Source organism: Sus scrofa, chromosome 2 (genome assembly GCF_000003025.6).
Source record: "Sus scrofa isolate TJ Tabasco breed Duroc chromosome 2, Sscrofa11.1, whole genome shotgun sequence".
In the NCBI taxonomy this organism is placed as follows: domain Eukaryota; kingdom Metazoa; phylum Chordata; class Mammalia; order Artiodactyla; family Suidae; genus Sus; species Sus scrofa.
The window spans coordinates 16632765-16659688 of NC_010444.4; the positions used below are offsets into that span (position 1 = coordinate 16632765).

General features: G+C 50.4%; 1 protein-coding gene across 3 annotated transcripts; it reads right to left on the reverse strand.

The window, feature by feature from the left end:
• On the reverse strand, positions 18007–26127 carry SLC35C1 (GDP-fucose transporter 1). 3 transcript variants are annotated; one of them, XM_005660968.3, is made up of 3 exons: positions 25421–26127; positions 23592–24118; positions 18007–18740 (listed from the first exon to the last, which is right to left on the reverse strand). In XM_005660968.3, the coding sequence occupies exons 2-3, from the start codon at positions 24085–24087 to the stop codon at positions 18184–18186; spliced, it is 1053 nt and encodes a 350-aa protein (XP_005661025.1). In that variant the 5' UTR covers positions 24088–24118; positions 25421–26127; the 3' UTR covers positions 18007–18183.

Below are 26924 nucleotides of genomic sequence, written 5' to 3' on the forward strand. Positions count from 1 at the left end.
AGTCTCGATACTCACTTTTTTTCTTCAAGGATGAATTCCAGACGTAATACATTTTTGTTGAATTTTATTTCTGACTGGACACTGAGGCAGGACTGAGCAGCCAGAGAGGTGCCTGAGCGGGCGGGAGGGAGGGGAGGTGGAGGCAAAGAAGGAGCACGGTCGCCTTCACGGCTCGAGGCGGTGGGGGCGTCTGGCACAGAAGCCAGCATCGGAGAAGGATGAGGAGGCGGCTGCTGTGACTCTCTGTCAGGGCTGCTCCCTCACCTTTTCGGGGGGCCCAGGAGGCTGGGCAGTTGGATGCGCTGCTGGGCTCCCCGGCAGAGAGCAACTGCAAACCTCACCATAGTTTAGCTTCTGTTGTTGTTCTTTTTAATTTACGAATTTAAGACTTTTTAATATGGGCATCGATAGATTCATCTATTTAAAATATTGACATGCTAGTCTAGTGCACATTTTCAGGTAAATAAAGGACCCCATAATCAATGAAAAGCTAGTGCTGCGTATGCATATATGATATCAACAATGCTTTTTGACTTCTAAATTCCTAGTGGAATACCTGTCTTTTAAAAGCTCTGGTCTCTAGGAGTTCCCCTTGTGGCTCAGCCGTAATGAACCCGACTAGTATCCATGAGGATGCGGGTTCCATCCCCGGCCTCGCTCAATGGGTCAAGAATTCAACGTTGCTGTGGCTGTGATGTAGGCCAACAGCTGCAGCTCCAATTTGACCCCTAGCCTGGGAACTTCCACAGGCTGCAGGTGCGGTCCTAAAAGAAGAAGGAGGAAAAAACGTCCAGTTGTCCTCCTACACTGTTGGTGGGAATGAAAATTAGTGCGGCCACTGTGGAAAATAGCATGGAAGTGCCTTAAAAAACTAAAGATATAGTTAGCTTATAATCCAGCAATGCCACTCCTGGGCATATATCTAGAAAAGATGAAAACTCAAAAACTCGAATTAAAAAAAATACATACACCCTAATGTTCATTGTAGCATTGTTTACCATAGCCAAGACATGGAAGCAACCTAAATATCCTTCAGCAGAGGAATGGATAAAGAAGACACGGTATACATATACAAGGAACATTACTCAGCCATAAAGAAGAATGAACAAATGCCATTTACAGCAACATGGATATACCGAGGGATTATCATACTCAGTGAAATAAAAAACAAATTATTATACCATTTATATGTGGAATCTAAAAAGTAGTTCAAATGAACTTATTTAAAAAACAGAAACAGACTCACAGACATAGAAAAACAAACTTGGAGTTCCCATCATGGCTCAGCGATAATGAACCTGACTGGTACCCATGAGGAATGCAGATTCGATCCCTGGCCTCACTCAGTGGATTAAGGATCCGGCATTGCCTTGAGCTGTGGGGTAGGTCACAGACATAGCTCGGACCTGGTGTTGTTGCGGCTGTGGCACAGGCTGGCAGCTGTAGCTCCCATTCGACCCCTAGCCTGGGAGCTTCCATATGCTGCAGGTGTAGCCCTAAAAAGACCAAAAAAAAAAAAAAAAAGTAAAACTCAATGATTTTCAGTATGTTTATGATGTATGATCATCATCACAATGAATTTTTTCTTTTTTCTTTTTGAGGTCACACCTTCAGGTCAATGTTAAAGGGTCCAGTCGGAGCTACAGCTGCCAGCTTACACCACAGCACGTGGCAATGCTGGATCCTTAAACCACTGAGCGAAGCCAGGGATCAAACACGCATTATCACGAAGACCATGTCGGGTTCTTAACCGGCTGAGCCACAATGGGAACTCCATAATCAATTTTAGAATATTGTCATTACCCCAATAAGAAATAATATTCATTAACTGATACCCTTTATTTCCCTCCAGCCCTCCCAGAACTAGAAAACCATTTTCTGTCTCTATAGATTTGCCTATTCTGGACTTTCTTCCAAATGGAATCCTATAATATGCAGTACTTTGTATAATGTTGTCCTTAGTATAATGTTTTCAATATTCATCCATGTTGAAACATATATTAGCGCCCTCTCTTTTCTTAAATTGCCAAGTAATATGCATTGTGTGGATATATAACACTTTACCCATTCAGCAGACGACAGCCACACAGGTTGTTTCTACTTTTTTTGTTATTAATACCATACATTAGTCTTGCCTGGCCATGTATTTATATAGCTGACATACACATAAAATAAATGTTTTCTTTTGTGCCTGGCTTCGTCTATTCAATATTAAATTTGTGAGATTCATCTCTGTTGTTGAATATCACTATAGTTCGTTTTACTGCTGCATTGTATTCGTTCGTTTGAATACACCACGATTTATTTCTCCATTTTACTGCTTCTGGACATTTGAATTGTTTCTGGTTTGGGACCATTGCTAATAACATTGCTATGAATTTTCTGTACATGTCTTTGGTGTCCGTGGGCACAGGTTTATGTTAGGTATGTTGTAAGAACGAAATTCCTGCATCATGGAGTATATTGTTCAGGATTTGCAGAGTATTTGGTTTTTTGAATTTAGTATATAACACAGACAGTTTTCTGAAGTGGTTGTATCAATTGACACTTCCCACAAAACGTAAGTATTTTTTATTGTTTTTTTAGAGCTGCACCTGCGGCACATGGAAGTTCCTGGGTTAGGGATAGGAGCTGCTGTTACCAGCCTCCGCCATAGTCATTGCAACACCTGACCCAAGAGTCATCTGGGACCTGCACCACAGCTTGTGAAATGCGCGATCCTCAACCCACTGAATGAGGCCAAGGGATGGAACCCGCACCCTCCTGGAGACTGCGTGGTGGGCTCCTTAACCTGCTGAGTCACCATAGACACTCCAATGCATAAGTGTTTTGATGGCTCACATGTTCCCCAACACTTGGCTTTGTCCGCCTTTTAACTTTATCCATGCTGGTGGCAGCTCGCCGTGCTTCTTACTTGTATTTTCCCCAATGAGCTAATAAAGGTGAGTCCTTTTCCCATGTTCATTGGCCACCTGTATATTTTTGTGGGGGAAGGGGTAGAAAGTGTCTGTTCCAGTCTCTGGCTGAATTTCACCTCGGGTTATCTATCTTTTTTCTCTTTTGCATTTGTAAGGGTTCTTGAAGAATTTTAGATGTGAGTTCTTTAAGAATTACAAGCCTTACAACTCTCTTCTTTCATTCTGTCATTTGCCTTTTCAGGCTCTAATTTTTTTTTTTTTAGGGTGGCAGCTGCAGCATATGGAAGTTCAAGCAGCCTAAGCACTAATGTTTCTTGATACACGGAAGTTCCTAATTTTAATGTAGTTCAATTTATCAATCTTTTCCTTTCTGTTTAGCACTTGCCATGTCTTATTTTAGAATTCTTTGTCCTCCTACAAGGTCATAATGATATTCTTCTATATGTGTAATCTCCAAGCTTTACTGTTTGCCTTGCCCATTAAGCATGTAATCTAGGAGTTCCTGTCGTGGCGCAGTGGTTAACAAATCTGACTAGAAACCATGAGGTTGTGGGTTCAATCCCTGGCCTTGGTCAGTGGGTTAAGGATCCGGCGTTGTCGTGAGCTGTGGTGTAGGTTGCAGATGCGGCTTGAACCCCGAGTTGCTGTGGCTCCGGCGTAGGCCAGTGGCCACAGCTCCGATTCGACCCCTAGCCTGGGAACCTCCACATGTCGCAGGAGTGGCCCAAGAAATGGCAAAAAGACAAAAAAAAACAAGAACCAAAACAAACAAACAAACAAAAACAAACCCCCAAACAACTCTGTATACTCTCTTATTAGCCCTCAAATACCTCTATTCAATTTTCTATAATTTGCCTACTCTAGGAATGTAGAATCTAGGAATGTGGAATTAAAATTTGCCACATAGGGTTTAAAAACCATTTGAAACCATGCCCCATAGGGTGAACAGAAACTGGTGACTAACAGAAATTCTTGTTCTGGTTTTACAGCTTGCAAAATCCTCCTCAACGTGTAGCCTGCCTTCCTCACTGAGCTAGCTGGCCTTCATTAGTTTGTTGCAAATTACATACCTCCAAGGTTCATGCAGCCTAGACAATTAAGTTGTTTGCCCAGTTGTTTTCCAGGAACTTGGACTCAACTGTGTCTTGTTTGAGCTTGGCTCTTTGGGACCACCGACCCTAAACCTGGGCCTGTGCCAGTGTGGGATGAATGCCCCTTTGACATCAGAGGGCCCAAAACACCACCCTCAGATCATGCTCAGTGCCTGCCTTTTTGAGCATCCCATGAAGAAACATGTAACTCAGACGTGCCTGCACAGAACACGGATCACCTCATCTTTTCTCTACCTCCGGTCACCTTCTCCACACCTAAGACTTATCTGCGTCTTTTTTTTTTTTTTTTCTGGTCTCACAAGCAGCTTGTGGCAGTTCCTGAGCCAGGGATCGAACCCACACCACAGTAGCAACCAAGCTGCTGCAGTGACAATGCTGGATTCTTAATCTGCTGCGCAAGAGAACTCCAGACCAACCTGTTTCTTTTTTTGCCCCCTTCTTCTTTGGGTGACCCATGGCATAGAGAGCTCCTGGGCCAGGAATCAGATCAGAGCCTCAGTGCTGCAGCAACGCCAGATCCTCCTACCCATTGTGCCAGGCCAGGGATCGAACCTGTGTCCTGGTGCTGCAGAGATGCGCTGATCCCGTTGTGCCACAGTGGGAACTCCTAGATTCACCTGCTTCTTAATCCCATAAATATCCCAAGCCCCTTGCCTTTGGGCAGGCAGATCTGAGATTTGTTCTCCCCTCTCCTTTCTTGGACACCTTGGGAATAAACATTTTCTTTGCTGCAAACCTTGGCATCTCAGCATTTGGCTTGCTGTACTCTGGCCAAACCACCTGGTTCAGTACAGAATTACCTAGGTGGAATCATACAATATCTGTCCTTTTGTGTCTGGTTAATTTCACCTAGTATAATGTTTTCAAGGTTTATCCATCGTGTAGCACATATCAGTACCTCATTCCTTTTTTATGGCTGAATAATATTCCATTGTATGTATATTCCATAGTCTGTTTATCCATTCATCTGTCCATGGACACTTGAGGTGTTTCCACCTTTTGGATATTGTGAATAATGATGCTAAGAACATCAGAGTACTCCTCTTCTTCCTAATCTGTTTTTTGTCTGTTGGTGCTTTTTTATTCCAGGTTGTACATTACTCCACAATCTAAGTTTAGAACATTTCCCTGAGTCCAAAAAGAAACCCCCATACCCATCAGCAGTTATCCTCCCCCCAATCTCTCACCCCCAACCTCAGCCTAGGCAGCTGCTAATCTGTTTTCTGTCTCTAGAGGTTTGTGTATTCTAGACATTTCCTTTTTTTTTTTGTCTTTTATTTCTTGCCGTTGAGTTCCCACAATCAACTGTACCCTGGCCTACGCCAGAGCCACAGCAACGCAGGATCCAAGCCCGTCTGCAACCTACACCACAGCTCACGGCACGCCGTGTTAACCCACTGAGCAGGCAGGGACCGAACCGCAGCTCAGTCTAGTCGATTTCTTATGTTACATTTCTTATCAGTGGAATCATACATGCGTACCTGGCTTCTTTCACTCACCTCAATGTCTGGAGCTTCCTCCATCACCACCTATCTTGTAAATAAAATTTTATTAGAATATAGTCCCATTCATTATTATGACGATGATGATTTTACATATGGGGGATGCCTGCTCTGAGCTGCAAAGGCAGAATTGCTGCTGAAACTATGGCCCAGAAAGCCAAAAACAGTTGCTATTCAGCCTTTTACAGAAAGTGTGTCAACTCTGGATTGAGGCTCTTTGCAGTGGGTTTTCTAGCATCTAAACTGATAAAGGCACTGCAAGGGAGAGAACAAAAAGAGGAGACATTGATGTCAACAACCCCAGGTCAAGAAAAGCAAAGCAAAGAAACACAGTGCAGGGAAAATCCTCAATGCCTGGCAGCAGGAGCCTCAGCAGAGAAACGACCTTGTCTACCGGCCACCAGCCACCTGGGGCCCTGAACCATGTACTGAAAACTAGAGGGGAGAGGCGTGTACAGAAGCTGCATCTGCCTTCCCGGTGGAAGAACCGTGACAGCACTGGCCAGGACGGGAGTTCAGCTTGTCTCTGAACAACGTCAGGATAATTGCTTCATGCTCTCACGTTCTTCCTCCCCAGGCCTTCAGCTGCTTGTAGGCTGAAATTCATTTAAAAAATATCTATTAAGGGAGTTTCCATTGTGGCGCAGCTGAAACAAAACTGACTAGTATCCACGAGGATGCACGTTTGATCCCTGGCCTCAGTGGATTAAAGATCCGGGGTTGCCATGAGCTGTGGTGTAGGTCCAAGACTTGGCTCAGATCCTGCTGTGGCTGTAGCATAGGCTGGAGGCTACAGCTCCAGTTTGACCCCTAGCCTGGGAACTTCCATATGCCATGGTTGCACCCCTTAAAAAAAAAAAAAAAGGCAAATCAACTTAAAAAAAAAAAACTTTTATTGGGAGTTCCTGCTGTGGCTAGTGGGTGAAGGACCCAATGCTGTTTCTGTGAGGATGTGGGTTCAGTCCCTTGCTTCACTCAGTGGGTTAAGGATCCCCACCTGGCATTGCCGTGAGCTGTGGCATAGGTTGTGGACATGACTCAGATCTGGCGTAGGCCTCAGCTGCAGCTCTGATTCAACCCCTAGCCCGGGAACTTCCACATGCTGCAGGTGTGACCGTAAACAGAAAAAAAGGAAGAAAAATGTGTAAGATCCTTCTCTGCAATAGCCTCTTTACCCGTACTGAGGATTCAGGTGTGAACAAGAGAGGCCCCATTCCTGCTGTCCAGGACTGTAAGCCAGCGGGGCTGCCAGCATCTAGAGATGAGATCCTAGCACCACAGCTAACGTTTACGAAGAACTTAACCCTGTGCCAGTGACCTGCTCAACTTGGTGGTGATCCCCATTGCAATTCATGAGATTATTCGTTTTCTTCTCACCATTTTGTTGGTGAGGAAACCAAGGCACAGAGACGTTAAGGAACATATGTGAGGTTGCACAGCTTGTTGGTGGCAGAGCTGGGATTTGAATCTGCGCAGTCTGGCTCCAAGGTCCACGTTGGGTGAATAAAGGAGAGAGAGCTTTTTTGAAGAACTGGTGTTGACCAGCTGTTCACACTTGCCCACTTCTTACCATCTGCTTGGTCTTGGCCAAATTTAGTCAGGCTTATCGACCTAAAAAAAATGCACAACCTCAAAGTGGAGAGTTAAGGCTTTTTTTTTTGGTCTTTTTTTTTTTTTTAGGGCCAGACCCGCAGCATATGGAGGTTCCCAGTCTAGGACCACAGCAACTCAGGATCCGAGCTGTATCTGCGACCTACACCACAGCTCACTGCAATGGAGGTGTGGGGGGGTGCTAGGATATATAGGAGTTTTTGCAATAAAGAGCAGGTGGCAGAAACAAGAGGCCTGGGCTCAGTGAAATCATTCCTTTGATATGCACCTCCGCTAGCAGGGCCCTCAGGGCCAGTATCCTGCTTTTTCACAGTCTGCGGGACTCACTAGCTCTCAGCCTTGGCGGTGACCGAATTTGAGGATGACCAGGACATTCTTTGTTTTATCCTCAACTACAGCCCGGGGCGGTGTGTGTGTGTGTGTGTGTGTATTTCAGAGCTATCTGAGATACCCCCCAAAGAGGAAAGGGGGGATATCAGGATATGATAAAGGTGAGGGGGAGGTATGTGCAGCCATCCACGCACTTTACAAAAGTTTGTTGCTGGCCTTGTGAAGGTTATGACTAGACACAAGGAGCAGACATCACCATGAAAAATTTTAGTGTTTTTCTAGATATGAGGAGATGCAAGAATTGGGCACATAAAATCTTCTAAAAATATCTGTCTCTCTGAGGACCTGTTCTTCCCGTTTTCCTGGTCGGTTGGCAGCTGCAGTGGCTCAGGATTCAATCCATGTAGAGGCTGATGGTAAGTGCCAAACTCCAGTTCACAGGCACATACGAAGGTTCTGAGGTGAATGAAAGCACTGAACCTTTGAAGAATTAAAGATTAGATGCTAAATGATATAAGCCCCAGGACAAGCCCCCAGATTCCCTCTTTGTTCTCACCTCTCCTCAGGTGTTGGCTTGTGGCCTCATGGTGGCAAAATGGCTACCGTAGCTCCCCACACCCTACTGAGTGCTTCCTCCTGCTCCTTTGTAAGAGAGAGGAAAGTCTTCAGGGAAGCCTGCTCACCTGTCAGACATCCCCTCAGGCTTCACTGGCCAGGATTGCACACATGCCTTTGTCCAGTCCAATCTGATATGATTTGGATTAATCACCATTCACCTCTGGGGTGTGGGAGGGGCTGGCCTCAGGGAAGCAAGAGGTCCCCTGACCTTTGAACAGGAACAAAATGGGGGCTTTTTGGTCAGGAAAGGGCGTTATGGACAAACAACCAGGAGTGGCTGCCGTTTGCAATATGTGACACCACAGGCAAATATTCCTTATAATAATAGAAGGCTTTGTTAACCATTTTATTGTCCGCAGTAGCAAAGGCGATTACAGAAGCCCTCCAGGTCCTTTCCTGCATCCGTCCCTGTGCATTTCAAGGACACAGCAAGAAGCAGCTTTCACCCACCCAAAGGGCCTGAAAATGTGTCTACTCTCTGCTGCTGGAAAATGGTGGAAACAGCCAGAGTGCCCCCTTCAGGAAGCTTCTCTTCTGGGGAGGTGGCAAAAGGAGGGCGCTTTAGCTGGTGCAATCCACAGGGGCAGCGCATCACCTCTGGTTCATGGAACTGCTGCCACCTTGCGCCGTGATTCTGTCCTACTCAGTCTCTCACAGGTGCGATCAGGCTCCAAAGAAGTTAGAGTTGAACAAAGAGGGTGAAATAGTGGCCTCGGTCTGTGCCACACGGCCCACACGTACTTCCTCAATCCCAGCCATGGTTTAAAAATCAGGAGATCGAACTTAAAGGTTCAAATTTCCACCTTCTCCTGCCAAAGTAGAAGTGCTAGCAATACAGGCCCACATGCTCAAACAGCAAAAAAATGAAGGGAGCCCAGGCGTAGTGCCTTGTTTGAATCTGTCCATTTCACCACTGTTCCCATCCAGCTCCCTTGCCTCATGTCTACTGGTTGTCCCCATCGATGGTTTTTTTTTTTTTTTTTTTTTGTCTTTTTGGGGCTGCACCCACGGCATAGGGAAGTTCCCAAGCTAGGGGTCAAATCAGAGCTGTGGCTGCTGGCCTACATCACAGCCCCAGCAACATGGGATTCAAGCCACATCTGCGACCTACAGCACAGCTCACAGCAACACTGGATCCTTAACCCACTGAGTGAGGCCAGGAATTGAACGCACATCTCATGGATACTAGTCAGGTTTGTTACCGCCAAGCCACAATGGGAACTCCTGGTTGGTTTTTTTTTTAATGGCCACACCAGCGACTTATGGAAGTTCCCAGGCCAGGGGTCAAATTGGAGCTGTTTCAGCAATGCTGGATCTGAGGGAGGCCAGGGATTGAACCTGCATCCTCACAGAGACTACATTGTGTTCTCAACTGGCTGAGCCACAGTGGGAACCCACCATTGTGTCTTTTTTTTTTTTTTTTTTTCGTTTTAGGGATGCACCTTTGGTATATGGAGGTTCCCAGGCTAGGGGTTGAATTGGAGCTGCAGCTGCTGGCTACACCACAGCCACAGCAATTCAGGATCCAAGCCGCATCTGTGACCTACACCACAGCTCACGACAACGCCAGATCCTTAACCCACTGAGCAAGGCCAGGGATCAAACCAGCATTCTCAGGGATACAAGTCGGATTTGTTTCCGCTGCACCACAAGGGGAACTCCAAGCAGTTCACTCCCATGATAAATGTTCACCTTCCCTGTGATTGCAGCAGGAGGGAAGGAGCAGAGACTCATTTAGTGGATGGAAGCAGCAGGGCAGATACAGAATCACAGCTCTGGTGTCTCCAGCTCCTGCCAGGGCAGCTCTCTTCCACCCAGTGGGGCTGGAAGGCTGCTCTGGGCAGGTCTCAGAGCCGAATCCACAGGCCCCTGTGGCAGGCGGGACGGAGTCCTATCATTCTTTCTGCTGTGAGCATCCATCTAATAATCACATCTGCTGTTTATGTACCAGACAGTGTGCCAAGCGTGCAACACACATTATCGCATCTAGGCATTGCACTGCCCTCTGGAGTGGGAACTATTATCACCCTTACTCTACATATTAGGCCTATTACTGAGGCTCAGAGACATTAAGTCATTTGCCTATGGTCACACAGCAGCTAGGAAGTGGCTGGGAAACTGAGGCTGCAGAGGTGTTATCTCACTTAGGTAAAGATGCCCAGCCAGCAGACGGCAGGGCTGGGATCTCAACTTGGGTCCAAATCCTGCAAGTGAAAACTGGTGGCCAGAGGGGCAAACCAGTTTTGGAAATTAGGAGTTTGGGGCCCTTTGCTGGGTTCACTGGTCCCCAGTTTGCTACAGGCTCCACTAATCTCTGATGACTTGCACCCCGGCCTTTCCTCTTGCCTGTAACTTGCCTGGCCTCTGGAGAGGGTGACAACCTTCATGGTCTTTTTATGTCCCCTCACCTTCCCAGAGTCCAACGCAGGTGAGTACAAGCTCTTGGTTCCAGGACAGAGCTGGAGATGTGTGTTGATTCTGTTGACCCCACGCCACCAGGGAGTTGAGGGCTGAGATCAACGAGCTGTGGTTTGGGTTTAGGTTCAGCTTCATAAGTCTATTCCAGAGCCCAAGTTTTGTTGGATAGATTGGGTTGGTTTCAGGATCCACTGGTTCCCTGGGGTGGTGGATGAATTGATTTTAATTGATTTAAAATCATTTAAAATAATTTAAATTCATTTCTTTCTACTTGAGCTTCAGTGCAATTCCTGCTTTAAATCAGGATTTAATGGAGTTCCCGTTGTGGCTCAGCAGAAGCGAATCTGACTAGCATCCATGAGGACACAGGTTCGATCCCTGGCCTTGCTCGGTGGGTTAAGGATCTGGCATTGCCGTGAGCTGTGGTATAGGTCGCAGATGCGGCTTGAATCCCACATTGCTGTGGCTCTGGTGTAGGATAGCAGCTGCAGCTCTGATTCAACCCTTAGCCTGGGATCTTCCATATGTCGTGGGTGTGGCCCTAAAAAAACAAGACAGAAAGAAAGAGAGAGAGAAATGCTGCTAGTGCAGCAGGAATGACTGCTGCTGTTCAGGGAGAGCTGACTCTGAGCCCGTGGTCCTGTCTGGTTTTTATAGCCCAGGGACAAAGGAGAGAGGAGGGGTCTTAGGATACACTTGCAGGTTGGTTGGGGCGTATATTGCCCCTGTGGGGGTGGGGTGAGGAGTGGGCCCAGTACCTTTCCAACTAGGAGGCAGGAAGGCATAGGCCAGGTTGCTCAGGAGACCTGGGGAGGAAGCAGAGAGAAGCCGGATGGAAGATCATATAACCCATAGGCTTGAGAACTCTGTAACAATTGCAATGACACAGAAGGGGCGATAGGCTCTTTGAGTTTATGTCATTGGAGAGGCCTTGGAGCCTCACAGTTAGGTGACTTTGGACCCTCAGCTGAAGACTAGTGTATCTTAAAGGCACTCTTGCTAAATGGGGTTATGTTAGGATTAACTGAGATTGAAGACATAACGAGAGGTTCAGGCACTCAGTAAGGTCCAGGGAAATGAAACATGAAGTAAGGCAGAGATCCTGTGCATCAGTGACCTGGGAGGCAGCAGAGAGTGGCTGGATGGGAAATCAGATAACGCTTCTACCGCTACAGAGCAACCTGGGAGCCAGACTGAAGGCCTGGAAGGAATGCAGCTGCCCCCACCCAGCCCCACCCTCACCCCACAGGCTCCCTCTACCTGCCCTGGGGCTCCTCGGAGAGCCCCTCCTCCGGCTTGCCTCCACCCCAGCCAGTCTGTACCTGGACAGAAAGCTGCTAGGGAGTGGGTGTTGTAGAAATAAACAAAGTCCACCCAAATGAAAACAGGCTGGTTACTCGGAGCTTGCTATAGCAAGGGAGTCAGCCACCATCACCCGTGATCTGGCAAAGACTCGGAGGCAGGTGGAAGAGTGGGAGAGCTTTATAGTGAGAAAAGGGAAACCTTTGGGAGGTTGTTGAACTGATGGGGAAGCGAGAAGGGGGCTAATCAGAAGAGGGTGGGGAGGCTTATGTGATTGGTTGGTCCTTAGTTGGACAGGTAGGGGTAGAGGGGACAAAAATGAAGAAACAGGCAGTCAGTCCCGACTGTACTGGGCTCAGTGCTGCAGAGGTAGTGGTTAGGCTTCCAGGGCTGATTGCTGCAGAAGCTATGGGTCAGTCTATTGTCACACATGGCCCAGCCAAGGTCCATTTGTATCTTCAGTCTCTCAGCATGCAGAAAGGAAGCTCAGTTGTGATTTGGGGCTAACTTCCCTCTGCCTTGGTTTCCTCATCTGTGAAATGGAGGTGTTTTGGTTTTTTTTTTTTTTTTTTAGGGCCACACTCACTGCATATGGAGGTTCCCAGGCTAGGGGTCGAATCGGAGCTGCAACTGCTGGCCTACACCACAGCCACAGCAAAGCAAGATCCGAGCCACGTCTGCGACCTACACCACAGCTCACAGCAATGCCAGAGTGAGGCCAGGGACTGAATCTGCATCCTCATAAATCCTAATCGGGTTTCCTAACTGCTGAGCCACAAAGGGAACTCCTGGAGATGGTAATAATACCTGTCTCAGATATTAATGAGGGTTAAGTGCTTAGAATAGCACCTGGCAAATGGTGAGTATTTAACAAATGTTAGCAATGATAATAATAATAATGGTTATTACTATTATTTTAAAATAACAGTAATTATTATTTTAAAGTCTGATGATGCTAATGATGCTTAGTAGACAGGGCGCTGGCCTGGGGGGTGGGGTCTGGGTTCTGCCCCATCACACCGCAGCCTTGGGTAAGTCGGTCTCGCATTCTGAGCCTCAGGCTTGTCTGTGGAATCCGAGGCTGGACTCTGATTTCCAAACTCATTCCCGGCTCTAATGTTATAAATTCTCCAGCGGTGCTCAGTGACATCCCACTGTCACCCCACACAGGTGACCTGCCCCTTCTCCACCCCCCCACCTCCCCACCCGCACCACCACAGCCTTCCATCAGCTGAGCTCCCAGCACCCCTGGAGCAGGTGCTTCAGTGTCCAGGTGCTCTGCTGTCCCTATTTCAGTCGGTTTCAGGTCCTAAATTTAGTCCTTTCACAGTAGCAGAGGTTTGTGGTGGGGGCAGGGGCTGTATCTGGTCAGGCAGCTGTGGGAAGCCAGTTAGGGCCAGAAGGGCTGAGTGCCACACTCTGTTTTGTCATTGGTGTCCCAGACTAGTCATGTGGCCCTTTGGAGGCCTCTGTTTTCTAATCTAGTAACTACATTTCACATATGTTGACTCCTTAGATCATCATGCTAACTCAATTAGAAAAACTTTCTTTTCCCGCAAACAAGGAAAAGGATGAGAGAAGTGATTTATATAATTCATTCTCATCTCAGCAGCCGGAGGGATCTTCTTAAGATACAAACCAGGAGTTCTCGTCATGACTCAGTGGTAACACTGCCTCGAGCTGTGATGTAGCTTGCAGATGTGGGTCAGATCTGGCATTGCGGTGGCTGTGGCATAGGCCAGCGGCTACAGCTCCAATTTGACCCCTAGCCTGGGAACTTCCTTATGCCATGGGTGTGGCCCTTAAAAAAATATATATATGGAGTTCCCGTCGTGGCGCAGTGGTTAACGAATCCGACTAGGAACCATGAGGTTGCGGGTTCGATCCCTGCCCTTGCTCAGTGGGTTAACGATCCGGCGTTGCCGTGAGCTGTGGTGTAGGTTGCAGACGCGGCTCGGATCCTGCGTTGCTGTGGCTCTGGCGTAGGCCGGTGGCTACAGCTCCAATTCGACCCCTAGCCTGGGAACCTCCATATGCTGCGGAAGCGGCCCAAGAAATAGCAACAACAACAACAACAACAAAAAAAGACAAAAGACAAAAAAAAATATATAAATATATACATATATATATATATATAGAGAGAGAGAGAGAGAGAGACCAGTAGTCATGGCAAGTTAGTGGCTTCCAAAGGCACTAAGAATAAATCTAACCTCCATGGCTCCCTGGATGAAACTTGGCCTCTGACCTCCTCTCCACTCTTCCCCATGGTAGGTGGAACCAAAGGAAACCAGCATTTCCAAGTAATATCAGAAAACTTCGAAATCTGTCTCTTCCCTCTTTCCTATTTCCGGGATTTTGGTCTCTTGGGACTAGCTGGTTCCCCAACTCTGTTCCTGCCTCTTCTCTCTGCTTCTGGACCACACCCGACTCTTCCCTCCTCAGGGCCTTTGCATGGGCTGTAACCTCTGCCTGGAGCACCCTTTCTCCAGCTCTTCCTAAGGTTGGCTGCTTCCCATCCTTGGAGTCTGAGGATAAATGTGCTCACAGAGAGGCCTTCTCCAACTCTTCTCTCTGGAGGAGGGTCCCCTCTGATATTCTCCATTGGCCTTTTTTTGTCCTTAACGTATTCTACTTATTTGATTGTTTACTGGTTTTTAGTGTCTTGTCCACTGTTTGTCTCCTAGTCCCTGGTACACTGTTAATACTCAGATTGTTGATAAGAAAAACAGCTCACTGTATTTCCAGAATGATGCTGACCATTAAATCACCACCTCTTTTTTTTTGTGGCAGAGTGGAAAAGCAAGATCTAGAAAGGGGACTTCCTGAGTCCTCCTGGCTTCTAAGAAGTGGAACCCAGGTCTCCGACTCCTGGTCTAGGGGTCTTCAAAAACAGCAGTAAAGAGCGAGGCATTCTGAAGGAGAGGTGAGTGGTAGGGTTGGGCCAGCTCACTGTTCCTGAATTCTCTTATCTTCACCCAGCAATTTTTTTGGCTGGGCAGCCTGACCTCCACACCTCTGCCTTTTTATACCAGGCTTTGTTGTTTGGGGCATGTTAAATGTTTTCTTTAGTTTTTAGTTTTCTGTTGGATCCACCCTATTTCAGGTTATCTTTGTTGATGCCAGTGTGTATATGGGTTCTTTTTTACCCTTCCTTTTTTTTTTTAATTTAAAAAAATTTTATTTTTTTGTCTTTTGTCTTTCCAGGGCCGCACCTGCGGCATATGCAGGTTTCCAGGCTAGGGGTCGAATCGGAGCTACAGCTGCCGGCCTACACCACAGTCACAGCAACGCGGGATCAGAGCCGTGTCTGCAACCTACACCACAGCTCATGGCAACACCAGATCCTTAAGCCACTGAGCGAAGCCAGGGATCAAACCCGCAACCTCATGATTCCTAGTCAGATTCGTTTCCACTGTGCCACAATGGGAACTCTCCCCCTCCCTTTTTTAAAGGAAATTCTGAAGATAACTCCTTCTTGATATACACTTTTTTTTTTTTTTTTTTTCCATTTTATAGCTGTGCCTGTGGCCTATGGAAATTCCCTGGCTAGGGGTCAAATGAATCAGAGCTGCAAATGCTGGCCTACAGCCACACCAGATCTGAGCCGCTGATGGAACCTATGCTGCAGCTTGCACCAATAACAGATCCTTCACCCACTGAGAGGCCAGGGATCAAACCTGCATCGTCATGGACACTATGTCAGGTTCTTAACCCACTAAGCCACAATGAGAACTCCTTCACGTTTTTTTCTTTAGCAACTTATCATTGGAATTGAAAGGAAAAAGTGATTTTTTTGCATTGGTTGTATTTGTATGTCACAAACAAACGTCACTTTGTTAAAAAAAAAAAAAAGGGACAAGAGAGCAGGGGAACAGTGGGCTTGCGGAGGAAGGAGCACCTCTGCTGCTGCTTGCAGGGGAAACATTCCTGGAGGCAGTCTTGGCCCCTTTAAATACCATGGAGATGAGCTGGGGGCGGCGTGCTGACTGTGGGAGAGGCTGGGATGCAGGAAGCTGGCTCTGGCCCTTCCCTGGGCTTCATCTGCATCAGAGCTGGGGTCTTCAGCCACAAGTAGATTCTAACCCCTCGACACACACTGCACATCTATGTGCTTCTCTGTGTGGGGGGGTCTTGCGCACCGTAGGCTGTTTAGTTGTGTCCTGAGGGAGAGGCTACCTGAATTCTTTCTGAACTATTTAGCTTTCTCCTGAATCTTGTCCAAGAAAGTGCAAATGGCATTAAGAATGTTGTCTCAATTTTCTGATCACACAAAGGATGCCGAAAGGATTATGTCCCTTCTCTATTTAAGGGATCTGGTGACAGCCTTAAAATTGGTAGAATCAAAATCCAGATTGACCACTGCATTCAAGGCTGTTTGCACCACAGCCCACCCTCCTGGAAAAAAACAAAACAAAACAACCTCCCAACAAAAGAGGTTTGTGGGGAGCAGATGTGTTCCTTCCCCAGCTCAACCTTGTCCTGGGCCAGTCTACCCTTCCTCCTGGAGCCCCTACTTGCTCCGTGACCCTCAGTTCGAACATCCTGGCCCACGTGAAGACTTGGTCTCTCCATCTTCTGAGATCTTAGGGCAATATTGCATCTGTTCCGGGGGCCTCGATGTGTATTTTCATGTAAGCTCCTTGAAGCAGATTTGGGTCTTCCTATCAGCACGTCCAACCACAGAGCCTGACACATAGGAGATGCGCAAAAAATGTGGGTGTAGTTGAGAGCTCGGTGGTAAAGGAGGTATGCCCTGAAGGTAGAGACCTCCGTCTGAATCCTACTGCTGCCTCTTCCTTCCCGTGCATCTCCCAGAGCCTTGGTGGCCCCATCTGGAAAAAGGGGGATCAGTGATGGCGCCCCCCTCATGGCTCGTGGGAGGGTTGCGAAGATGAATGATGGATTAGAGTACTCAACAGTCTTGCCTTCAGTGATTACCAATATGAAACCTGAGGTCTGGAAGGAGCCCTAGTAGCTGAATCAACCCCTTGCCTAGAGGGAGAAGAGGCTCTTAGAAGGGCTGTCCGGCTAGAACCCAGGCTCATCTCTCTCCCATGATGAGTCTATGTTCATTCGTAAATCCCACCCAGACCCTGCCTGTCCCTTTTGGCTGCACACACACAGGATGTCTTATTAAATCACACACAATTCAGGGCATCAGACCCCCCCAACTTCTTTAGAAACCAGCTGGGCTGGTGGGGGGACTGGTGGGGAGGGGTGGTGAGAAGACCCCCTCTCCCCAGCCTTTCGCTACAGGGACTGAACACAAGGAGTTGGGTGGAACACAACACCCAACAGAAAGGGACAGGGGTCCTAAAAGCCACCCTGGGGCCGGGAGGGTGTGGTGACTGGAAGGGAAGGTTCTTTTGCCCTCAACTCAGAGAAGGCAGTAATTGTTAGCTTGACCCCTTCGTCAGGACCAGGTGGCAGCACCTGCCCTGCGGGGACCTGGATCCTGGGGGGCCCAGCACAGCTGCGATGGAAGGCTCTGAGCTGACCCTTGCTCTGGCACCCCCCTCACCCCACCCACTCAGGGAGGCAGAGTTGGGAGAAGAAAAAGCGACACCTTGGCTCCACTTCCTGGCAGTTGTGCCAGGAGGCAGTTGTCCCTCAGGGCCAGAGAAGTGAGGCAGGTAAAACTGGCGTCAGGGACTGGGGCAGGGTGTTAATGAGCCTGCTTAACCTGGAAAAGGCGTGTGGTTCAAACAGTGGAAACCTGGGGTGCAGACGCCTCTCCCAAGATGCGGTTCATTCCCAGGCTACTTCCCCGCAGCCCCTGCGGGTGCCAGGGCCAAGCTCTACCCTCCCCCCCGCCTTCCATTGGCTTGCTGGTCTCAGGGCAGAGAAGAGGGAATGTCCCACGGTTTCCTCCAAAAGGTGGTTAGTGTTGGGGGGTGGGGGCAAAGCTAGGCTGCCTTCCCTGGGGGCACAGAGATGGGAGGGTTCCCCAAGCCTAAGAGGTGGCCAGTGGTGGGGTCACACCCCACCTCCCCTGAGTCTAAGTGAAGGCTGAATGGCTTCGCCAATGCTGTCCCTTAAGGGTTGTGGTCTGTCCCTGACCCTAAAGGACACGTGGAGGTAGAAGGTCCCGGAAGGGGGACAGGAAGTGGTGCTGCCCCTCTCCCGGAGAACCTAAGGGGCTCTTCCCATGGGAGGTGTTCCTTCCAGGGAGGACAAAAACCCAGAAATAGAAACGGGGGTTGAGACAGTTTTGGCAACTTTCTGACATCCCTCAGAAACACTGGTTCCCTTTCAACCACCAGATTCCCAGCAGGGAATGTCAGGCCACCGTCTCTGGGTCCAGTGAGACACCTTCACTGCCTTCGTGGGCACTGTCCCCGGGCCGGGCCATCCCAGGCTCCCCAGGGAAGCTCACACCTCCATGGTACTCTTCTCGCTCTCCTTGGGGTTGGGGTCCTCCTGAGTCTTCATCTCCCAGCCCCGGACCCAGGTGTAGGCGAAAGAGCCCCCCAGCACCATCATGTTGCTCGCCCACCAGAGGAAGCTCTTGGTGTCCTCGTAGTAGAGGACGGCCAGCACCGTCTGGGCACAGGCTTTGGCTGTGCCAGAAACATTGTGGGTCAGGGGACTGGTGAACTTGATCTGCAGTCCTGTCACGTAGCCAATGGCAAAGCCAAACAGGCCGCCCAGCGTCATCATGCCCCAGAAGTGGGCGCTGGTCAGCAGGGGGAAGTGGTGGAGCGCCCGGAGCTCCCCCAGCAGCAGGAGCAGGGGCAAGAAGAGGATGCAGGCGTTGACGTTGTTGTAGAAGGTCAGGCGCCAGATGCTGCCATCCACCGCCGGCAGCACCTTCTTGGTGTAGATGGCGTTGAGCGACACGCACAGGCTGGCGAGCACGCCGAAGACGGTGCCCGTCCAAGACAGGGTACCCTCTGCGCCCTCCTGGTCCACACCAAGCCAGAAGCCGCCTGCACAGGGGAGGGGAGGAGATGGGCACAGGCAGATGAGGACGGGGGAGGAAGGATAAAGAATTCTGCCCCCCAAGTTCCCAGACTGTGTAAGGTGCCCTCGCCGCCCCACCCCGCCACCCTCCCTGCAATAAAAGTGTGCAAAGCTCCACGACATGCAAAGCCACCCAAGGGGGCTGGGGAAGTGGCCCAGGACACAAACCCTTCCTCATGGAGCTCACATTCTGGCAGAGGAGACAGACATTGAAATGATTCATTTCCTAATTACTTTTTTTTTTTTTTCTTTTTTTTAGGGCTGCACCTGCAGCATAGGGATGCTCCCAGGCTAGGGGTTGAATTGGAGCTGCAGGTGCCGGCCTACACCACAGCCACAGCAATGCAGGATCCGTGCCACATCTGCAACCTACACCACAGCTCAGGGCATCGCCGGATCCCCGACCCACTGAGCAAGGCCAGGGATTGAACCCTCATTCTCATGGATACTAGTCTGATTTGTTTCCGCTGTGCCCTAACGGGAACACTCCCAATTATTTCCTTAATTACAATTGTAATGAGGTCCATAAAAGAGCACAGGGTGCTGTGAGAGCCCATAACTAGGCGACTGTGCTGGCCTGGGGTGTCTGGAGAGCAGCATTTGAAGTAAGTTCTGAAGGATGAGTACAGCTACAGCACTTAGTGGGTAAGGTGACCTTGGGCAAGTGACTTAAGGTCACAGAGTCTCAGCTTTCTGGTCTGTAAAATGGGAGCCTACAATGGTTAGATGTATTTATGGGAGTTCCCAGGTGGCACAGGAGTTAAGGATCCATCTGTCACTGCTGTGGCTCAGGTCACTGCTATGGTATGGGTTCAATCCCTGGCCCGGGAACATCTGCATGCTGCAAAAAAAAGACTGGGAAAATAAAAAGGAAGCGTTTATGGCCTGAAGTCTTTGGAGACAGTTCCTCTTTCTGAGACTCTCATCTTGTGACACCTCCTGCTCACAGAGCCTCCATGGCACCCTGCTGCCCATCCTCAGGTCTGCACTCCGCCTGGCAAACTGTGCTCCTTGCACCCTTGCCAGCCCATCTCTGTCTCTGTGCCTTGATCGCCCTCTTATTTCAAGTTCTCACCCCAGGGCTCAGGCTCCTTGTTCATTTCCTGCATCAGAAACACCCTCCTCCTTCCTGGAAGATCCTACTCCTTCTTCGAGGTCAAAGCCAGCCTCTCCAGGGGTGGGCTCTTTCCCGATACCCCAGCACCCTGACCTCTTCCTGGCCTCCTCCTGCCTGCACCTTTTTTCAAGACCTCTTGCCTGCTCCGGGCTGCTAGACACCTGCCTGCCCATGGGGACAGTACTGTCTCTTTAGCTGGACCCCCACCTTCCCAGAATGCAGGGCTCCATCTTGCACTTGCCGTATCCCCCAATGTTTGGTGTCAAAGACATTTGGGCTCCAACTATTTCGAGGCTGGGTGGCCCTGGGGAAAGTTTACTTAACTTCTCTGAGCTCCCATTTCCTTCAGCTGCAGAGATCTGGGTCACTCTCTTGACCCTCCCATTCCAATCAATCCACCCTCCACCCAGCAACCAGACCGATCACCTGGCAACCAGAATGATTTCCCTACAGTGGGCATCTGCCCAGGTCCTGTCCTGGCTTAAAGGCCCTCAATGCCGCTCCACGGCCTGGCCTGCAGGAAAAAGCTCAGATTCACTTGCTCAGGCAGCCTCACGGCTGGTGAGTCTCACTCTGGCCCAGCCTCGCAGAAACACATGGGTTCTATCTTTTGCCTAGAAATTCTCTCCTCACTTCTCCCTTATGTTTATCTATTATTTCCTCTGGAATGCCTGCTTAGATTCCTCCCTCCCGCCTGCCAGGGTCTCGGCTGGCTGCACCTTTTATGTCACAATCACAGCTCTTAGCTCGAGCCTCACTCACTCATGGCCCTACATCAAACCCATGTCCTACAAAAGGTAGCAGTGGAGACTACCGTTTTCAAATCCTCAGAGTTTGGCAGTCTCTGGCACATGCTTGGCCATCAGTTAATATTTGCTTTTTTTTTTTTTTTTTTTTTTTTTTGTCTTTTTAGGGCTCCGCACCCTTGGCATATGGAGATTCTCCGGCTAGGGGTCGAATCGGAGCTACAGCTGCCAGCCTATGCTACAGCCACAGCAACGCGGGATCAGGGCCATGTCTGCGACCTACACCACAGCTCACAGCCAGATCCTTGACCCACTGAGCAAGGCCAGGGATCGAACCCATGTCCTCATGGATACTAGTCGGGTTCGTTCCCGCTGCACCACAATGGGAACTCCAATTAATATTTGTTGAATGGCTCAACGAGTGAATGGAGGTTGTTCTGGAGGCAGTTGTGAAGATTAAAGGAGACAAGGCACCTATTACGTTGTAAGCACTCATTTGAAGTATTCTTTCTTGGCAGAGCCTTTGCAAACAGGTCCCCACAGACCGGCTCTGAGGGCCCAGTGGAGGCAGAGGCTTAGCCAGAGTGTCCCCCAGCCTTCCTGCTGGTTACCTCCAGAGTCTACAAGAGACTGCCACCTCCAGGTTCCAGACCCCAGAGGGACTCTAAGCTAGAAGGAGCCTTGAGGTGCCGTGTGAGCTGTGAGACAGGGAGGAGGCGGAGGTCTGGAGAGTCACCTGAGACCCATCTTCCCCCACAAGAAGGAAGTGGAAACAGTGTGGAGAGGGGGCCAGGTGCTGAGCTGGCACACTGCATCAGCCTTTGGGGCACCTGCCCCATCAGGCCGGCCAGTGACTGCACCTTCCCAGAAGCCTTGTCACCATCAGCTACTTGAATTACTTTTCAGGACTTTGGCTTAGGGCCTCGGAATAGTTTCCCTAAAGACTTGACCCATTTGCATATAAATTCTCCAACCAGGAGGTCCTTCCCCTTTCCCCTCTTATCGGTTCAGCAGGGTTGAAGCGGAGGTCCCTGGGGCCATTTAAATAAGTGAGGCCTGGGACCCCATACCAGCTCCCTTGGCGAGGAAGTGGGAGCAGCTGAGAAATCTGCCAAGGGTCTTAGCAGCGCCCCCCACGCCAACCTCTGTCATTCTCCCCTCTGGGTCTTAGACCTAGACTGCACCTAGATCCTTCAGGGGCTCAATGAGGGGAACATTTTCTAGGACAGGTGGCCTGGGACAGGTCCTTCCCCAGCCACCAGTGCCACTCAGCCTGGGGCTCTGAGACACCCACAAGGAATATGTAGGTCAACCAAGATGAAGTTTGCAGCACCAGGAAGAACGTGAATAGGTTCAAAGAGAGATCTCATTCCTGGATGACAGAGCCCCAGGAGGGCTCTGAGGGGGCAGGAAGCTGGGGGTGCCTTTACCTAATGGGCTGCAATAGAACATTCTGCGATGAGGGAAATGTTCTATCATCTGCTCCGTCCAGTACAGTAGCCACTGGTCTCATGTGGCTACAGAGCACTTGAAATGTGGCTACAGAATCAGGTCACAACACCTGCAACTGAAAAGCTGAGTTTTTAAAATTTCATTGAATCTGAGTCGAAATAGACATACGTGGTCAAAGGCTACTGTATTGGACAGGGCAGTTCGAACCTCCAGGGGACAGAGCAGAGTGGTTAGAAACAAAGGCCCGGGAGTCTGGTCAATCCAGGTTTGCATCCCAGCCTGGCTACTTCCTAGTTATGGGGCCCCAGGCAAGTGATTTGACCTCTCTGAGCACCAGTTTCCTTGTTTGTGTGGATTGATCATGGTGATGCTACCACCCAGGGGACCTCTGGGGAACACAGGAGATGCTCTGCACAATGTCCCCATCAATAATTTTTATTTTCTGAGGGTCACGTCAGGGAAGACAGCTAAGTTATCTCAAAGCATATCTCATGCCACTGTCTTAAGCATGACTGTAAGCCTGCAAGGCCAGAGGGTCATGGCATATTGATTAAAAGATGCAGTGTCCTCTAGAGAGAGCCCTGGATGGTGAGGCAGCACATCGTGACTGAACTCCTCTTTTTTTCTCCTTTTTAGGGCCGCACCCTCGGCATATAGAAGATCCCAGGCTAGGGGTCGAATCAGAGCTGGCCTACGCCACAGCCACAGCAACACTAGATCTGAGCTGCATCTGCAACCTACTCTGCAGCTTGCCGCAATGCCAGATCCTTAACCCACTGACCCAAGTCAGGATTTGAACCTGCATCCTCATGGATACTAGTTGCGTTCTTAACCTGCTGAGCCACAACAAGAACTCCTAATTGAACTCTTGAGAAGCAATAGAATAATAGCGGTCCAGTGTAAGGAGTCAGATTGCTTGAGAGCACACCTCCATCTCTGCCACTTATTAGCTGTATGATCTTTGACAAATTACCTGACCTCTCTGTGCCTTGGTTTGCCCTCTGTGAAATGTAGATGATAACATCTTATGTTTTTGTCGTTGTTGTTCTTTTTAGGGCCGCACCTGCAGCCTATGGAAGTTCCCAGGCTAGGGGTTGAACTGGAGCTGCAGCTGCAGGCCTATGCCATAGCCGCAGCAACGCGGGATTTGAGCGGCATCTACACCACAGCTTGTGGCAATGCTGTAGCCTTAACCCACAGAGTGAGGCCAGGGATCGAACCTGCATCCTTATAGACCCTACGTCAGACTCTTAACCTGATGCGCCACAATGGGAATGCCTAATCCCATTTTATCTGAAGGGCCCTGATGGGGCCTCTCATTTGCTAGGCAACCTCCAGAAAGCTGCTTGCTTTCTCTGGATCCCAGGCTCTTCCTCATATGACTGTCATAACAAGGGAGCTGGGACAGACAGAGTCAGAGGATGTCTGACCCAGGGTTGTCCTTTAGGGTTTCGGCCCTCATGCCCCCCCCCACCCCGCCCATTCCCTGGCGGGCCACTCACCGATGATGGTGCCGCAGGTGAGCAAGGCATAGAAGGACGTGGTTTGCTTGAGCAGCAGGTAGGAGAGCAGCACATTGAAGACGGTGGTGAGCGAGCGGCCCACGTTGTAGAAGGCCACGCCCACATACTTGAGGCAGAGGTTGTTGAAGGTGATCATGCCAATGAAGACCACCGACAGGGGCAGGATGCTGCGCGCCACCCTGAGGTCCAGGTGCAGGGTGGGGAAGTCCACGGCACCAGGCCAGCAGGTGGCCAGTGTGCTGAGGCCCTTGCACAGCAGCGCCGTCACCAGGCACTGGTAGAAGGTGACGAAGATGGGGGTGTCCAGCTGCAAGGAGGGGCTGTCCAGCAGGTACTTGTTAAGGAACACCATGGAGATGGACGTGACCCAGTAGAGAGAGACTACCAATGCGATCTGCAGTGCCCGCAGCACAAAGGGCTTCTCCTGGCTGGCCTCATCCTCTCCGGAGGGGTCGGAAGTCCCCATCAGTGCCATATGCAGGATCTTGGACCGCTTCAGAGAGGCCCTGTTCATGGTAGCAGAGGAGCTGGGTCACCTTACAGTCAGACTGATATCCTGGAGCACAGGGCAGTGAGCTCACTTCGGCTATCTGTGAGCTGAAGTCCTCAACTGTCACATGGGGGGTGGCCTGGAGGCCTCCCACCCTTCTCTTGGATGGAGAGGTTCTGCTCCCACCCTGAGAGGGCTCATGAGACAAAACACAGGGAAGAGGCGAGGGACAGGCGAGGGACTGGCTAAGGTTGCAGAGAAATGACCTGCCGGGGGTGGGGGTGGGGGGTAGGGAGAAGGGGCTGGGACTTAGTAGGAAGGAGTTTCGAGGAAGGAGGAGGGAGAGGAATGGCAGGAAAAGGTGGAGGAGGAGAAATGCAGGGGAAACGTGCTAGACAAGGCCGGGGGGCAACGTGGGGAAGAGGCTGCAGCGACAGGGAGTCATGGGCTGCTATGGGGAAAGAAAGGTTTGCAAGGCGAGACTGGGAGGCATGCAGGGAGCTGAAAGGAGGGGGGGTTAGAAAAAGGGTGTCAGCGAGGTCAGAGGTGCTCAGAGCCGAGTCCGGAGGTGGAGCAAGGACGCGCTCACAGCCCCCTCTCCGCCCAGGAGCCAGGGGACTTGCCAGGCCGCTCCCCTAGGCGAGGCGGGCCCAGGACTCATTTCCTGACACGCCCCCAATCCCCTCCTTAAAGGGCCCGCACGTCCGGCGTCTCCCTTAAAGCCACAGCCTCGGAGAAACCGCCTCCGGAATCTGGCTTGCTTTGGGGCCCGGCAGTCTCACAGCCCCTGTGCGCTCCCGGCCCGGTGACGGTGAGGGTGGGGGGGAACTCTCGGTAGCCGCGGAAGGTTCCCACGGGTGCTCGAGTCTCGGTCATCGTCCTGCAAGCCCTTCCTCGCAAGCTCCCCTCTGCCCCCTATCCCATCTCTGCCAGTACCCTCTACCCCGCTCATTTGCGGGTCCACCCTGTCCCTCATCCTCGGGCTGAACTGTGTCCCCAGAGCTTTGGCACCACCCCGCGTCCTCCGCCCTCTCCCCCCCTCCCCTCCCCGCGTCCCTTTATCCAGCCCCGCTCACTCTTCCAAAACCTTGTTGCAGTCTCCTCCATCCCCCTACTTTAGCCGCCCCCTCCCGAGACTGAGACACACCCCCCAGCAGCAAACCCGCCCCCCAAGCAGAGACTCTCCCCCGAGGCCAGATCTGAACCTCTATGCAGTACCCTCCTCCGCTCAGAAAACCCCGTTCACAGGCCAGGCCCAGCCGCAAGCTTTGGCCCCGGGACTGGCGTCCCCTGGCAAGGAAGGCGACCCAGCTCTCACCTCGTCCTCTGAACCGGCTGCCGGCCCCTACCACCTTTGCGCTGCACCTGCAGAGCCGCGCCCAGCGCCGCGCCCTCGGGAGACAACTTCCTGCTCCCAGCCTTGGGCTCGGGCGCCGCGCCAGCCCCGCGGGCCTGCTCCCCACGTGGACCTGGGGCGGCGCAGCGACCCGGGCCGCAGCCTAACCTTGGCCCCGAGTTATTCCGTGGGTCGTGGGGGCAGGCCCCCTTTTCTTTTCAAGGCCACCCCAGACCCCTATATCCCGTCCAGGATCCCCGCTCCAGTTACCGCCACTTGCACGTCCCAGTACGCGACTGCATCCGTGGCCCACTGCCGCACACCCGGCCTGTGCTTCCAGAAGTGTGTCCGGGGAACAGCTGGGATTCTTCCTGCCGGTAGTGAGTGGAGGGTCCCCCTCCCCCTCCTGGGGACCGGGCGGGAGAAATCGGTCACCAGCGTGGGCCGTCAACAGGAAGCTGGCAGCACCCACTTCTTCCTGGTTCCCGCTCTAACACCAGCGTTGGTGTTAACTCACTTCTCCGGAGTTATCCTCATTGTAAAACTAGGGGGCTGGACCCTAATACCACTGGGGCTCAACCTCCTTCCTCAAAACCCTATGGCTGCAAATGAGGACTACTATTTGATTGGAATATTTTAAACAGCATCTAATTAATACCATTTAAATAGTGGGTGAGGTGTCTGAGATTTTCTTAGAAATACTCAGAATACCCCCCCCCAAAAAAAAAAACCCCTAAAGATCGATAGTTGAAACAAGATAGGCAATTGTTGAAGCCAGGCCTAGGCGCATGGAAGGTATAGAGGATTCTTCTGTGTACGCTTGACAATTCCCATAATGAAAAGGTAAAACCTATGGAGTGCATTTAAAGTTTCACTTGCTAACTGCATAAATCTTCACCCCAGTTTAACACAGCCCTTGGTGGGCTATGGGAACTGGAAGTGTTACTGGAAATAAGCACACCCCAGGGCAGGTGCAGACTTCCCCGACTGAGCTCTCTCCTAGGCTTGTTCTCTGGCTCTTGGTCTGTAATTACCTGCACAGGCCCTTCCTCCAGAAATGGGACTTCCTGCTTCCTAACTATGGGCTGGTTGCCAGGTAGAGGGTGCCATCCGATCAGATCACCTTGTCACCTTTCGGGTCAAATTACCCTTTGGGAAAAGGAAAGACTTAAAGGGACTGAACCGATCCTCTGATCCCTGCTTGGAGAGTCTCATTCCAGAGCCAAACTTTGAAGGTTGTGGGTTTTGGTCTATGAAGAGCAACACGTATCTGCTCTTCCGTCTGAGGTCTGATATTTCACTGTGACAAATAATTTAATGATACACAGGGCAAACTTGTCTCTGAGAAGCCCTGGTTTCCTGGAAGGGCCCTATCCATGGAATGTTAACAGGAATTAACATAGCCGATGAATGTGCTGATACCCAGAGGCCCTAGGGCAGAGACATATACTGTATATAGGCCAGATGCACTCTTCACTGAGAGAGA

Excerpts from the sequence above, each read along its gene's own strand:
- SLC35C1 (XM_005660968.3), bottom strand. The coding sequence starts at position 24,087 with ATGGCACTGATGGGGACTTCCGACCCCTCCGGAGAGGATGAGGCCAGC. Across the intron at positions 18,741-23,591 it reads CACCTGCGGCACCATCATCG|GCGGCTTCTGGCTTGGTGTG; the intron begins GTGAGTGGCCCG and ends TCCCCTGTGCAG.